Source organism: Eublepharis macularius, chromosome 13, assembly GCF_028583425.1.
Source record: "Eublepharis macularius isolate TG4126 chromosome 13, MPM_Emac_v1.0, whole genome shotgun sequence".
In the NCBI taxonomy this organism is placed as follows: Eukaryota; Metazoa; Chordata; class Lepidosauria; order Squamata; family Eublepharidae; genus Eublepharis; species Eublepharis macularius.
In genome coordinates this window covers 52670950-52683958 of record NC_072802.1, presented here as the reverse complement: position 1 = coordinate 52683958, position 13009 = coordinate 52670950, and the positions used below count along the sequence as shown (strand labels likewise).

General features: G+C 42.2%; 1 protein-coding gene across 2 annotated transcripts in view; it reads right to left on the bottom strand.

The window, feature by feature from the left end:
* Nucleotides 1-13009, bottom strand: part of TAOK3 (TAO kinase 3) — a 119097-nt gene that overhangs the window by 56620 nt on the left and 49468 nt on the right. For both annotated transcript variants that reach the window (XM_054996391.1, XM_054996392.1), the window contains 7 exons: nt 11753-11824; nt 10274-10375; nt 8998-9043; nt 6480-6576; nt 5689-5802; nt 2662-2753; nt 1248-1341 (listed from right to left, as the gene is read on the bottom strand). In XM_054996391.1, coding sequence (XP_054852366.1) covers nt 1248-1341; nt 2662-2753; nt 5689-5802; nt 6480-6576; nt 8998-9043; nt 10274-10375; nt 11753-11824 — 617 coding nt within the window. The remainder of the gene's footprint in view (nt 1-1247; nt 1342-2661; nt 2754-5688; nt 5803-6479; nt 6577-8997; nt 9044-10273; nt 10376-11752; nt 11825-13009) is intronic.

Genomic DNA, 13009 nt, shown 5'->3' with positions numbered 1-13009 from the left:
ACCCTTAGTGCAGTTTCAGGTGTCCTGCATCATAATTAAAACTTCAGAGAAACAAATGCAGCCGTCTACTTCTATAGCCATCATTCAAAATAGCTACCATGTGACAGCTTTTCATGCACATTCACATGGCAACACAAGTCAGCCCTGGAGACTTGTTTCTTTTCCCCTTAAGACATCTCTTTCCTACTTCTCCCAAGTATGATGGGGCGCTTAATGATACTCCCCCTTAAAAAACCCATGTCACCCCCAAGAACCTTTCAAACATCTTTGGAACACTGCAGGGTATACACCTCAACTGGTTATACAAATTATTATTATTATGCTTCACAGGGAGACATGTTACACTTTACATGTTTAAGGACTGACACATGGCTTTAAACACTTAACATCTTTCACTGCTGGCCTTTTAACATCTTTCACTGCTGCTGCTAGCCTTTTAACTTATCATGCTGCTGTAACGATTCTAGTGTTCTTGCTATTTTTATTGGTTACTGCTGCTATTGTTTCCTTACTTTAGTTAAGGATGTTACTGAATTTCATAAACTTCATACATTCCAATTTCTGCCATTTCCCCCTTCCTGAGAGGATACTGCATTTGTTCTCCATCCCCCATGAGCATATTAACAACATTCTATGGAAATATTACCATTAAAATTGGTTTTGCTTCAATAGCATTAAAATGGCACAATGAAAATGGGAACATCCACCAGTGAAAAATGGCCAATCACAACATATTTCTATATCCCTAATTTATGCATCTGACGAAGAGAGCTATGGCTCTCGAAAGCTTATGCTACAATAAAATTGGTTAGTCTTAAAGGTGCTACTGGACTCTTTGCTATTATGCCTTTTATTGGCTCTTACAGGTTTTATTCTTTTAATATGGGCACTGAAAGCTATCACAGGAGCCTCTTTGGTGGGATACAAAGCTGTAAGGATGCACATCTGCTGTTTACACTTTATATTTTGTTGCTCCCATTTGCTGGGGGGGAAACAGTGGCATCACTGTGACATAGTTTCTTTGAAACTATGGAGTCTCTGAGGGAACTGCAACCTAGGTCTTCTATACCCATACCAACACACTATCCACTGCACACAAGTAGCTCCCATTGTTGTCTCACACTGGGCCAAAACAAGGACCTCAACTAGCAAACGAGAAGTGGTGGGGAGTGGCAAAAGGAGGCCCAACTGGTATGAGACCCAACTGGTATCAAAAGCAAAAGTACAAAATGGATGGCAACTCTTACCATTCATTTGACTGTAATGTAGGGGAGTCATTCTGGGCGATGTGATATAAGGCACTCATAGCATTCATATTGAAGAGGGGAGGCTTCCGTTCCGCTGCAGGGAGAGGAAAGGGAGAAATCAAGTTTTCATTGCGCTTTGAAGTTTACTTCCAGGAGGATCATGGAAGTTATTAAAACAAACAACCTCAACGAAGTCAGTAAAAATAAGGAGAGAAAATATTTATCCAGGTGACCTTTGCTAGATATTGAGAATAATTTGGTAGATTCAGCACTGATGTAGTAAGCTTTTAACAGAACACAACACAACACACAAAACTCAAAAGCTGAGTGCATTACCAAGAACCATGGAACACAAGAAAACATAGCTTAGTTTACTTAAAGTGCCTGGATGAGAATGAAACGGAAAGAGGAAAGTTCCTAAGGGTTGTGTGCAATTTTAATTTTTAAATACTGATCTAAAAAGATACACAAAGATCACCCAAATTCTGTGGCCTGTAGAGGTGCTGCCAATTGCATGTATTTGATAATTTTGCATAAACTGTGGAGCAACAGCTCTTGGCCTCCCTTTTGGGTGTGGAATATTTTACCAGAAATTGGAAACTCATCAGTGGAGACACTTGGGATGCTTATTTTACACCCAGTACAAAATTATATGCACAGGCTGAACAGATGTGAATTGAGTGATGGTTTTTATTGTTCAGAAAAAACTCTAGCTATTCTTGCTTGTTGAGGTTACTACTGAAAGCCATTGCAGCCCTTGCTAATCAGACAGGAGTTTTAAAGTCCTGCCGAAGCCTGAAGTCCCCATGTGCAAGGAAAGCATCTCAGCGTAAACTACACAGATATCCAACTGGTAGCCCACAAGCCTGAAGCTGTTATTTCTGATCCCCAGAAACCATGCCAGATTTAATCAAGGTGTAGTTTCCTGCCACTTCAAAAAGAAGACGACAACGTTTTAAAAGGCTTTAAGATGTTCCATGTTGTAACATTACATCTTTCTGTGCGTTTTGCATGCTCAAGTGCACAAAGCTCATAACTGTGATACTATTATTGCAGTGATGCTCACTTTATAATAGTCAGTGGAAATTTTGTTTGCGAACCACTTCTAAACTTGGGAGCACAGTTGAATGGCTCCTATGGAATATGAAAGTTGGACATATTTGAACAGTATATAGTATGACTAAACAGTTGAGGAATTCCTTCATCAAGGAGACTTGCCTGGCACCATCATGAACTTTTAAGCTAAGGTCACATCCTGTTTTCATTGAGAAGAAATTAACACAGCCATCATGCCAGCATACCCCTTTTAGAATTGCTTAGCTTCAATTATGTACTGTTGTGACATTGAACTGAAGTTATAAACACAGTCCGAAATTCAGCAGATTTGTTTTGCAGAGAGTGGCCCTTTACTCACCTAACTCTATGCATGTGATTCCAAGAGACCAGACATCTACCTTTCCATCATACTGCCCTTCGTCCATAGCCAGGATTACTTCGGGGGCCATCCTACCGCACAAGGGATACAAAAAGTGCAGGTTACGCAACAAAAAGCAAAGTCACAGCACAGAAGAAAGACAGAGGGTTTCTGCCTCCCCAAATGGTCTTCACCAGCAGAGCAGCCCCAGAACTTAAAAAAAAAAGAATATCAGCATGGAGCAGAATTAAGCCATGCTGGAAAAAAATAATAAAATGCTCGCCTGCTTAGCAAACTTCTTCAAGAGGTAATGGTAAAGAATATGAGCAAAATAAAAAAGGGCAACCTAATGATCTGCTGTTAGTGCAACATGCTGGCACATGGGAACCCCACACCAACCTCATCCACATTGTACCTGGAGTCAGCCAGCAGGGGCTGAAAGGGTCCTAAGGCATCAATTTCAGTCTCACCAGTGGCGGTGAGTTTTCCCACTGATACACCAACACTGATTTCCTGGAGATGCTCAGCCTGGAAGTACAGCTATGAGAGAAACAAGGGGATCTGGAGCACAGTGGGGAAATAGGGTATGTGGCAATTACCAGGGAAAACCTCACGGGGAGCATAGCCACACTGGTGGTTTTATGAGAAGGAAGGGCGCGCACACCCAGCACCTGCTTTCAATGTGCCCCCTCCACCCCTCAGCATCATGCTGTGCTGATTCCCGCCTGTCCCCACAAACCGACAGCCCAGTCAGTGGCAACTGTGCAAAAGTGCAGCCTTTGCAGCCTGAGCAGAAGTTGTGCCATCAGCCTGGAGAAAGAGAGGGTAGCTTTCACTCAGGGCCTTCTTGATTTACTTCTGATTTTTATACAAAAGTGACAGACCAAGTGTGGAAAGTCATCAGGAAACGAGATTGGGGTGGGGGTGGAATAAATTCTGGGCTTTTTTTTTCTTTTAAGATGATTGGGAAGAGGTGGGAGAGGAATATTACTCTTTTTTTTTCAGAGCTTGCAGCCATTCAGTGTTTGGCATTTAACAGGAATAGTATAGTGCTTACCAGAGAGACTGATATGGGAACCAGAAATGAGAGATGATATTCAAACCTCAAGTCCAGCATGAACCCACTGGGTTGCATGAGGCCAGTCAGTATTCTCTCTCTCCCACTTCTACCATATGGGGGCAATAATAATAGTCTACTTTACAGTATATAAAGGATTTTAAATAAGAAAGTGTAATATAAATGCTAATTATCGATATGCAAAGAAAGGAACCTGCAAGTTAATCGGGAGGGGGAGAGAGAATTTGGGAATTCTCCCATTCAGACATCCTATAAGCCCTTGGAGGCTCGAGCGGGCTGACTCCTTCCTTCCCCCTCCCTTTTAAGTAAGTCTCAGCTGTTCTCAACATTCCATCCCTTCTGAAGCATGCTGTCCTCACCATGCAGTTTGCTGAAGGTTCACTTCATCAACAGACTTGTTTTTCTGTATATCTGAGGAGTTTCCAAAGATGCATACACCCTTACCTGGTGTGTGGGTGGCCCCGTTGTGCTGCTTCATCATTCGTGCATAGGCCAGACAGGTTATTATTAGATATTGCTACTGAATATACACCCTGCCTTTCCTCTAGCAAAAGCCTGAGACAGCTTCCATCATATTTAGATTTAGAACATCTGGAACTCACACAGCCCTGGTCAGAATATTCAGGCTAGCAAAGCCTACCTCTAAATACATGTCAGGTTTCATTCCAACAGGCTTTCTGTGGGTGCAGTTTGCAAAACTGTGCTGCAGCTGTGAAAAGGCCTGGCTCTTTGCCTCATTAAAAAAAATCACTTCCTTAATGTTACCACTGATTTCCATTCTCAGCTAGTGGTTCCTCTGGAAACGCAACAGCAATGGACGTGGGGAAGACTGTGCTGGAAGGAAAATCCAGCTGGTGGGTAGACTGCGAGAGTGGAAGTACCATACATACAGCAGAGTCTTTCCTGCATGCTAGTCCCCTCATAGAGGCAGATTCTTGATGCCATTAAGAGAAGCAGAGTAGGACACAGGCAAACGTGATCTAAAATCTACTGTAAAGTTTTCCTGCACAACTCAAAGCAAATAGGAGCTGCACAAGAACATGGCAGTCAATGACAGTGTGTGTCAGAACATCCTGGCAAATTGTGCCCTGTGTCTAATAGCCATTCGGATTGTCTGCCTGAGTCACCCGTGTGCCCTTCTTCCATTGAAAATAATAGGGTGGGGAGAGAAGAAATATGAGGGGTGCAGTTTCTTAAGAAAAAAGGGGAAGGAATAATCTTGTGGATCTCAGATTGCATTCACGTTTGATCTCCAGCCTCCAGAAGGGAGGCGTTAACAACAAAATGAAAGAACATTACTTCACAGTGGACAAGTTAAAGGTTGCAGCAGAGTGCAGACCACTGCACTTTGTAATGAGGTCACAGGCACCACCAATAAGTGCCAGTAACAACAGCACACTCAGGTCAAGGTTTACTGGCTAAAAAGCACCGGTCTTGGCAAATACAGAGAGAAAAGCCACACAGTTAAGGTGACTGTGCCTGGAAAGAACATGGGATTACAAAACAATAACGAGTCCAGTGGCACCCAAAGAATTAATGAATTTATTTTTGCATAAGATTTCATCAGTCAGTGCTTAGTCACTGACTGAAGATGCATGAAGTGTTAACAGTTATAGTAAGTTAGCCTCAGGACAGCTTGGCTCATTTTGTGAGAAAAATTTATGCTGGAATCTTTGGTTTGCTAGGGCAAAGACAGTATTGACGTTAAATGTTTTCTTCCCAGGATATGAAATAGATTCTTTTTCTCAGCATCCTGGAAGAAAAAAGATGCATCCAGAACATCTGAAATGGTTGTACTTCTGGTAGTGTGGGGTGGAGAGTCAATTTCCCAGTAGTTCAGAACAGGACAGCAGATTACATGGGATACTTTTGAAACAGTTGATCTAAAAAGGTACGGCTTGTATTTTCAAAGCTGGACTAATAAAAAGCTGGACTCCAGCTTCACTTACCAGTAAGGGGTCCCCACAAAGGAATTGGCAGGAGAGGCTATAGATGCAGACCCAAAATCAGCTAGCTTCACTTGACCTGGCTCTGTTAGGAGAATATTTCCTGCTTTAATATCCCTTTTGAACAGAAGAAGGAAAGCCACAATCAAGGTCACAAAAAGAATTTGTTTAGCACATGAAATAAGCAGCCTTTGGTTTTATTAGGTATCTCTCCTAGACACTAGTAGTATGGGCACAGGCCACTGGCAGCCTGGGAGATTTATCTCATTTGGGTCCTGACACACACACAAAACCGAAGAACCTCTCCTCTTCCTTACTATGCGCCTCAACGTTTTTTCTTCAGAACAAGTGGAAAACAGGCAAAATGAATCTTCAATACAACTCCTCTGCTGAACACTACAAGAGGTTTCCCTTTGGTAGTTCATCTGAGCACTCCTGGGCCAAGTGAGCCATAGGCAATTGGGACTCAGAGATGTCTAAGGGAGAAACTTTTATGACCACACCCTCTAATACAGCAAAGTTCAGGTCTGAGATTTATTTTGACAAGGAAGTGATGCTAATCCCGGTGGTGTTATGAGAGATGTGGACATAGGAGGCGTGGGGACTAGAATGTGGCTTTCTTTGGAGTAGTTTGTGATTTCTGCTTTAAAAATTGCATGTAAGTCAGGCTTTTAGAGTCCCTGCTACACCCTAGCAATTTTATTCCCTGCTTAGCATGCAAGTTCTGATGACACTGGGCTAGTATTGGCTATTAGGACTGCTACTGTGTACGATAGTGAGCTTTGTACCCTTACCTATGTATCTTACAATGAGAATGCAGGTAGGCCAGCCCCTGCAAGGCACCATGGGTAATGGCAGCTATCTCCACTTCCTGAAGGGGCTTCTTGTGAACTAAATGGGGAAAAAATACAAGAGAAATCAGCTAAATTTTATATGTATCACTAGTGTTTTATGCACTTGCAATCAACTGCTTTACACAAACCAGGAATATATACCGACAGAAACTCTTTGACAAGAGAAAGAATGCGCATGCTACATCAATAGACCTAACAGGCCTTCCTGCCTTAGTTGTCCAGTTCCAAAACTCTTCTGAATTCTTGAGTTCCATCCATTCTCCCTAGATGTCCCTCATTCTTGGAACTCCTACCTGGACACCACCTCTCTCTTCGAGTCTCTCCTCAAAAAACTAGCCCACTCTTGTTACAGCCTTTAGTTTAACTCCTTAGTTACCCTGCAAATTCTTAGGAATGGAAAGGCAGGATAGAAATATTTTTTAAAAATAAATAGTTTCCATTGCCAATTGAAATGAATCCTAAGTACCTGTGACTGCAATAGCATGAACTTCCCCTCACTCCTTCCCCATAGTTGAAATTTGATTGTGAACTCTGCTGACTTTTTTTGGCTTATGCTAGCCTGTCCATTGATGGTTTTTAATTTATACACAGCTCCTAATGTAGCAATGTTGTTAACTTCACCCATCAAAATATCTGGAAAACAAAAGTACTGTTTCTCTCTCTCCTTTATGAAGCCCAAAGGGTTGTATTAAATTTATTTTATTTTATTACGTAAAGGAACAAGCGATTTACAATTTGTTGATTAACTCAACTGCAATGGCAATAAGCCACCTGATTTAACCAACAAGATATATGCAAACAGCAACAGGAACTCCCTAGATCTTCTCCCATAAGTATTACTTATAGTACAAAACTCCTGAGTTCCCAAAAAATTTCCAGTGAAATTGCATTAAGAGCATAGGGGAATCCCTCATGATAGCACGATGGGGATGGGTGTCTCATACTTTATTACAATGCCAGGAAAGGTACCATCTGCATCATCCACCTATACTAGATTAGAGTCTAGTAGTACCTTAAAGACCAATAAGATTTCCCGAGTATAGGCTTTTTTGAGTCAAAACTCTCTTCTTTCAGATACTTATCTGATGAAGGGAAATCTTGTTGGTTTTTAAGGTGCTACTGGATTCTAATCTTGCTCTTCCACTGCAAACCAGCACCACTACCCGCCTGCAACCTGTCTATGCTCTGTATTGCCCCCTGACCTGATGTCATAAAGAAAGCTTTGGGGGCACAGCCTTAAGGAAACAAAATTAGAACTGGCTAGAAAGCAGAATGCCCCTTTTTACTTGCACTGAAACATTTGGAAATGGTACTAGATATGAACTCAGCAGACCTCCAAGTCTACATATTTGTCCAAATGGCAGATAAGGAACAATTATATCTGTACTGACATTTTGTACCCATAGTTCCCAATCTCACATTTTGGTTTCATATTGAAATGGCAAACTGAAGGCCCACCTAGCTGCAAAATTAGAAATCCAAGGTCAGATCTCTGTTTTCTTTACATTAAGATCAGCAATGCAGGAGGAAAGTAGGGAAAAAATGAAAATGAACTGGATCAGGATTGCTGCGCTGGGAGAGGGGAAATTTAACTTTTCCATTCATCATGCACACTGTTTTCCCAGTGTAAACACATTCTTCCTCCCCACCCCAGAGTTATTATAGGAAAAACATACATTCGTAACATGGGGGATTAACATGGGAAAAAAGATTTAACTCTGCCTTCCTCGGGTGCCATAATGCTGATCCAGTTACACATACACAGCTGCTGTTAAAGTTGCACTGATTCAGAAGATTTGACCACAGATCTCCAGCATCTCACAGTGCAGGAAACTGCCACACAGATGCTCCTCTACTGCGCAGCCCCCACCACAAGAAAAATGTTGATGGACACTCATCTAATCTGACATCCCCCTGACCATCATTTTTACAGGCGCAATCAATTAAATACTCTACTTTCCTACCCTTCACATTTTTCTACCACAAATCACATAATCTCTATTATGAGAAGTGAAAATACAAAAATAGTGCATTCTGTCCATACATCCCCCCCGCCTTTGCAATTCTCTCAAAAGATTCCCCCCCACACACATACACCCAAAACAAAACATAGCCAGCTGTGCAAGGTAATCACCTAGGATGCACATCAGCTACTGGTTTTGAATCAGGAATCAAACAACACAGAAAACAGACTGCATATCATGAACATAAAGACCCAGGATAGTTGCCCCAGAACAACCCAGTTTCACGCACACTTGCAGGACTACAATTTCATTTATGGGAACACTGGAAAAGCACACATGGACAGATGTAAATACAACTCAATGAAGAGAAACCATCCCTACACCAAAGAGTAAAGGATCAGATCACATTTGCCCTGCATGGCAACCCACCCACAACAGGAGGTATCCAAAACTCCATCCCCCCTCCCCTACATTTAAGGATATTCAAGGCTTACCTTCTAACAAATCGGAAGCTGATCCTAAACAGTACTCCATCACTAACTGTAACAGATAAATAAATATAACCATTAAGGATTAGAAATGATGTGATCAAAAGACAAAAAGTAATGTATTTTATGAGGATGTCTGTACATTCCAGACTTAAAGCTGGTTTATCAGCCATCCCCTTTGTTTGTGTGAAGAGGCCCACAGAGAACAAAACTCGTTTGCAGATCATCTTGTGTCACTATCTTTTTGTGGTTTGGGAGCATTGTGTACACACAAACCTCCCAAACCGCAAGTAATAAACCACATGCAAGTTCCACAGCAATTCCTTTCCGTATTCCATAAAGACCCACGTATTTGCAAGTGTCTCAGAGCAGCTTCAAACTTGACATTGCAATTTAGCATGCTGCAACAACACTGGTTAAACATCAGTGTTCTCTTCTGCAAAGACAAAGTGTGAAAAGTGAACATGCATCCTTAAACGTGCGCCATGGAGCTTCAACTGTCATTGCTCTCCTAAGTATGCCTTCTGTATGTTTAGACATGTGTATCTGAACCTTATGCAGCATACACTGGTGTGTGCTTGTTGTGCCAAGTGTACAGCAAAGTGTCAATCAGCTCTCAGAGGCCTCTTTTCAGCATTTCTTTCCTTTTTTGATTTTGCAAGCATGTGTACGGACATGAGACAGCCCGAAAATCTACAATAATTGAAAGGGGAAGAAATCTGAGCCTACCCAAAAAACTGACATGCCAATTAACATACGTACACACACATGAATTCAGACAGACAGACACTCATGTTAAGGCAGAGTAACATGCTACAAGTGGACAATGAAATAATTCTAAGAGATGGACAGACACAGCTGAGCACTCTTTGCCTCCTTAGGATGATTCATATCTACCTGACATTATCCTGATGAATGAAAACCCAGATGAGGTTCCAGTATCCCAGCAGTATCCCCTGAAACACGCTACATGTGTTACAGGTTTGAGTCCAGTAGCAGCTTAAAGATCAAGAAGATTTTCCGGGGTATGACCTTTTGAAAGTCTGGAAAACCTTGCTTTTTTTAAGGAGCTGCTAGACTCAAACCTTGCTCATCTACTGCAGACCAACATGGCTACCCACCTGAAACTCCAAATATCACAGAAATGTAGATGTTAAATGTGATGGCTTACAGCCTTTAAAAATAAGCAGCAGCGCGAGATAAAGTGCATTCTGTCTGAGACCCAATGCTTCCTCAAAAACACCCTATTATTAATCAAAAATCCACTGCAGCTCAGACTCACCCAGGCAGTATGCTCTTTCAAGTAACAGCCCTTATACTCTATGGTGTTGGGGTGCTTCAGCTGTCGTAGAAATCTGACTTCCTTGATGATATCCTGCCATTTCTGTTTAAAAGGGTTGGGAAGAAGAAGAACAGAATTGATCAAACTTTGCATTCTCCAGAAAAAAATCACACAGCTATAGAATTGTTTCTGGACACGGACAAAATCAGCAGCACTGGTCTTTTGCAATGTTGCTGGAATTTTTATCAGGTCAGAATATGGATTTCAAAGAATCTCAATTTCTTAGCACATGAAGCTGCCTTACATAGAGTTGGACCACTGGTCTATCAAGGTTAGAGGTATCTACTCTGACTGACAACATCTCTCTAAGGTCCCAGGTAGAGGTCTTTTCCTTCACTATCCTTTTAAACTGGAGATGCTGGGAGACTCCTCCCAAGGGATACAATGCTGACCTCTATAGACTCCTGGTCTAACTCAGAGCTAAGCTACAAGAGAGAGGACCTGTACATGGAGCCGCAATGTTAGCTGGGAAGCTGAGTTTTAAAAGAGATCGGAAGGCTTTGTCAATTTCCCTTCTCTACAGAGTTAGTAAAGATCCCTCCTCAGAGGGTTTGCTAATTTCCTCTTTGCCTCTGGAAGGCTCTGTCAGTTTCACCTCCCCTTCTAGGAGGCAAAGAGGTAATAAATCCTCCAATCTTTGCTGGCTCTGTAGAGAGAGGAAATTGACACAGCCTTCCAATCTCTTTTTTCTGAACATGGTTTACTTGTGACATACTCTGGAGTTATTACTAACCCTGATTTATGGTCAGAAAAGAGAGATCTATTTCAGGACCATTTCAGGGCATGTGTTGCTGTTTGGCCTATTAGGTTTGATGAGTCAGATGGCAGAACTGTGGCTGTTTGATAGTAACCACTGCATAGCACAAAGCATCAAGGGGAAATCGGTTATGAAAGTACTATCTAAGGAGATTTGCGTTAATGTCCTGGAGTGCTCTCAAATATTTCAGCTGCTGTAGGGGAATGAACAGACATAGAATGTTGAAGATCGCTGTTGCTGCTCTTCACAGATCAATTAAGAGAAACTTCCTAAAAATCTAGATAAGAGGAGTTATGGTGACACAACTGATTTAAAAAGCAAGATGACATTGTATCAAGGATTAATGAATGGGGTAGATATCATACAGGATTTGAACAGAGCAAGAGCTATGAAGGTTGAAGTTTATATAGTGATAGATCCCATACATGCCTTGGCTTAGTACTTTATAGATGGTAGCATTGCAACTAGCTCTGTGCCCACACCCCCACTTCTCTATTAAACTAATGCCAGTCCATTATTATAGAAAATGCTACTTTCTCATAGAAGCAGGCAGCAACTAAAACAGAACTGAATGATGCTCAATGCTCCAATATTCGAGTAGCATGGTTGGGCTGCTGGGTTCAGTAACACTTATTTGCAGGATTGTTTTCTCTCCCTCTTACCTCGTTTGTTTGCTTCCCACTGTAAGACATTTTCTTGATTGCCACCACCTCATTAGTGTGAGCATTGGTGGCCTGGAAAACAGAAGGAGGAAAAGTGAATTAGAGGAAGCAAAAATTGAATATGCTTTCAGTTCTAACATCACTCTTGAAGTCATCCAGTGTTCTCTCCCACAGAGCATTACCATGGGGACCAACACCACCACAGACCTTTTCACTGTTGGCTGGGGAGCAGGGGAGTAAGAAATGAAAGAGCCAACCCAGAGGTTTCGAGCCATGCTGCTACACCATATAACAAGAGGACCCTGCAGGCTAAAAGCGGCTGGAGTTTCTCCTTCACTGCTGCTTCCTGCACTAATAAGCAGGGGAAGTCATGTTGCCAAGGCCAAAAGCAGCACTTCATTCTACAAAACTGGCTGCACCTTTGCTGCTCCGCCGAGCAGATAGGCTTACAAGGGGACTGGTGTGTGTAGCGGTGAGAGATTCAGACTAAGATCTGGGAGACCAAGGTCGAGTTCCCCACTCTGCCCTAAACTTTGCTGGGTGATCTTGGGCCAGTAACATACTCTCAGCCAAACATACTTCAGAGCATCACTGTTGTGAGGATAAAATGGAGGAGAGGAGAACAATGTAAGCCACTTTGGGGAGAAAGGTAGGGTATAAATGAAGTTAATAAAGTAATAAATTAAATCTTCAAGTCATCTAGAAGCTGGATGTTCCCCTAGGGACCACCACTAGGTTTTCACTACCACAGAGACTTCTTCACCCTTTTGTTCTGGTAATCTTTTAAATACCAACTAACCTCCACACTGGAGCATAAAGGACCTGCTGAGAGAGGTTCAGGGGCGGCTCCGTAACTACGGAACTTCCTACTTTTCAGAACCGCCTAACTCCAGGCCTGCCCTGAACATCTTTCAGAAGCATTACAAGACTTTTTTGTTCAGGGATGGATTTGGAAACAGGGATTATTATAATAGGTTGTGTCAGAGCTGGTAGAAGGCAGGCTGGTAGAAGAAAAATAAGGCAGACAGGCATGTGTAATCTGACAGTAGCTTGGCCATTTCTCTTTTACATAAACAGCTGTTCAGACTAAGGAGCCAAGCCAGAATTATAGGGCCAGGCAAAACTTCATTGGCCTCTTGTATCACCTGATAGCTGTCAGCAAATTCTAGTACTTAATTCTGCCAGCTGCACAAGGAACACCCAAGCAAAGAGCAGGCCAGCAGTTTGTTCCATGGTGACACAGAACAAAGATCTAGC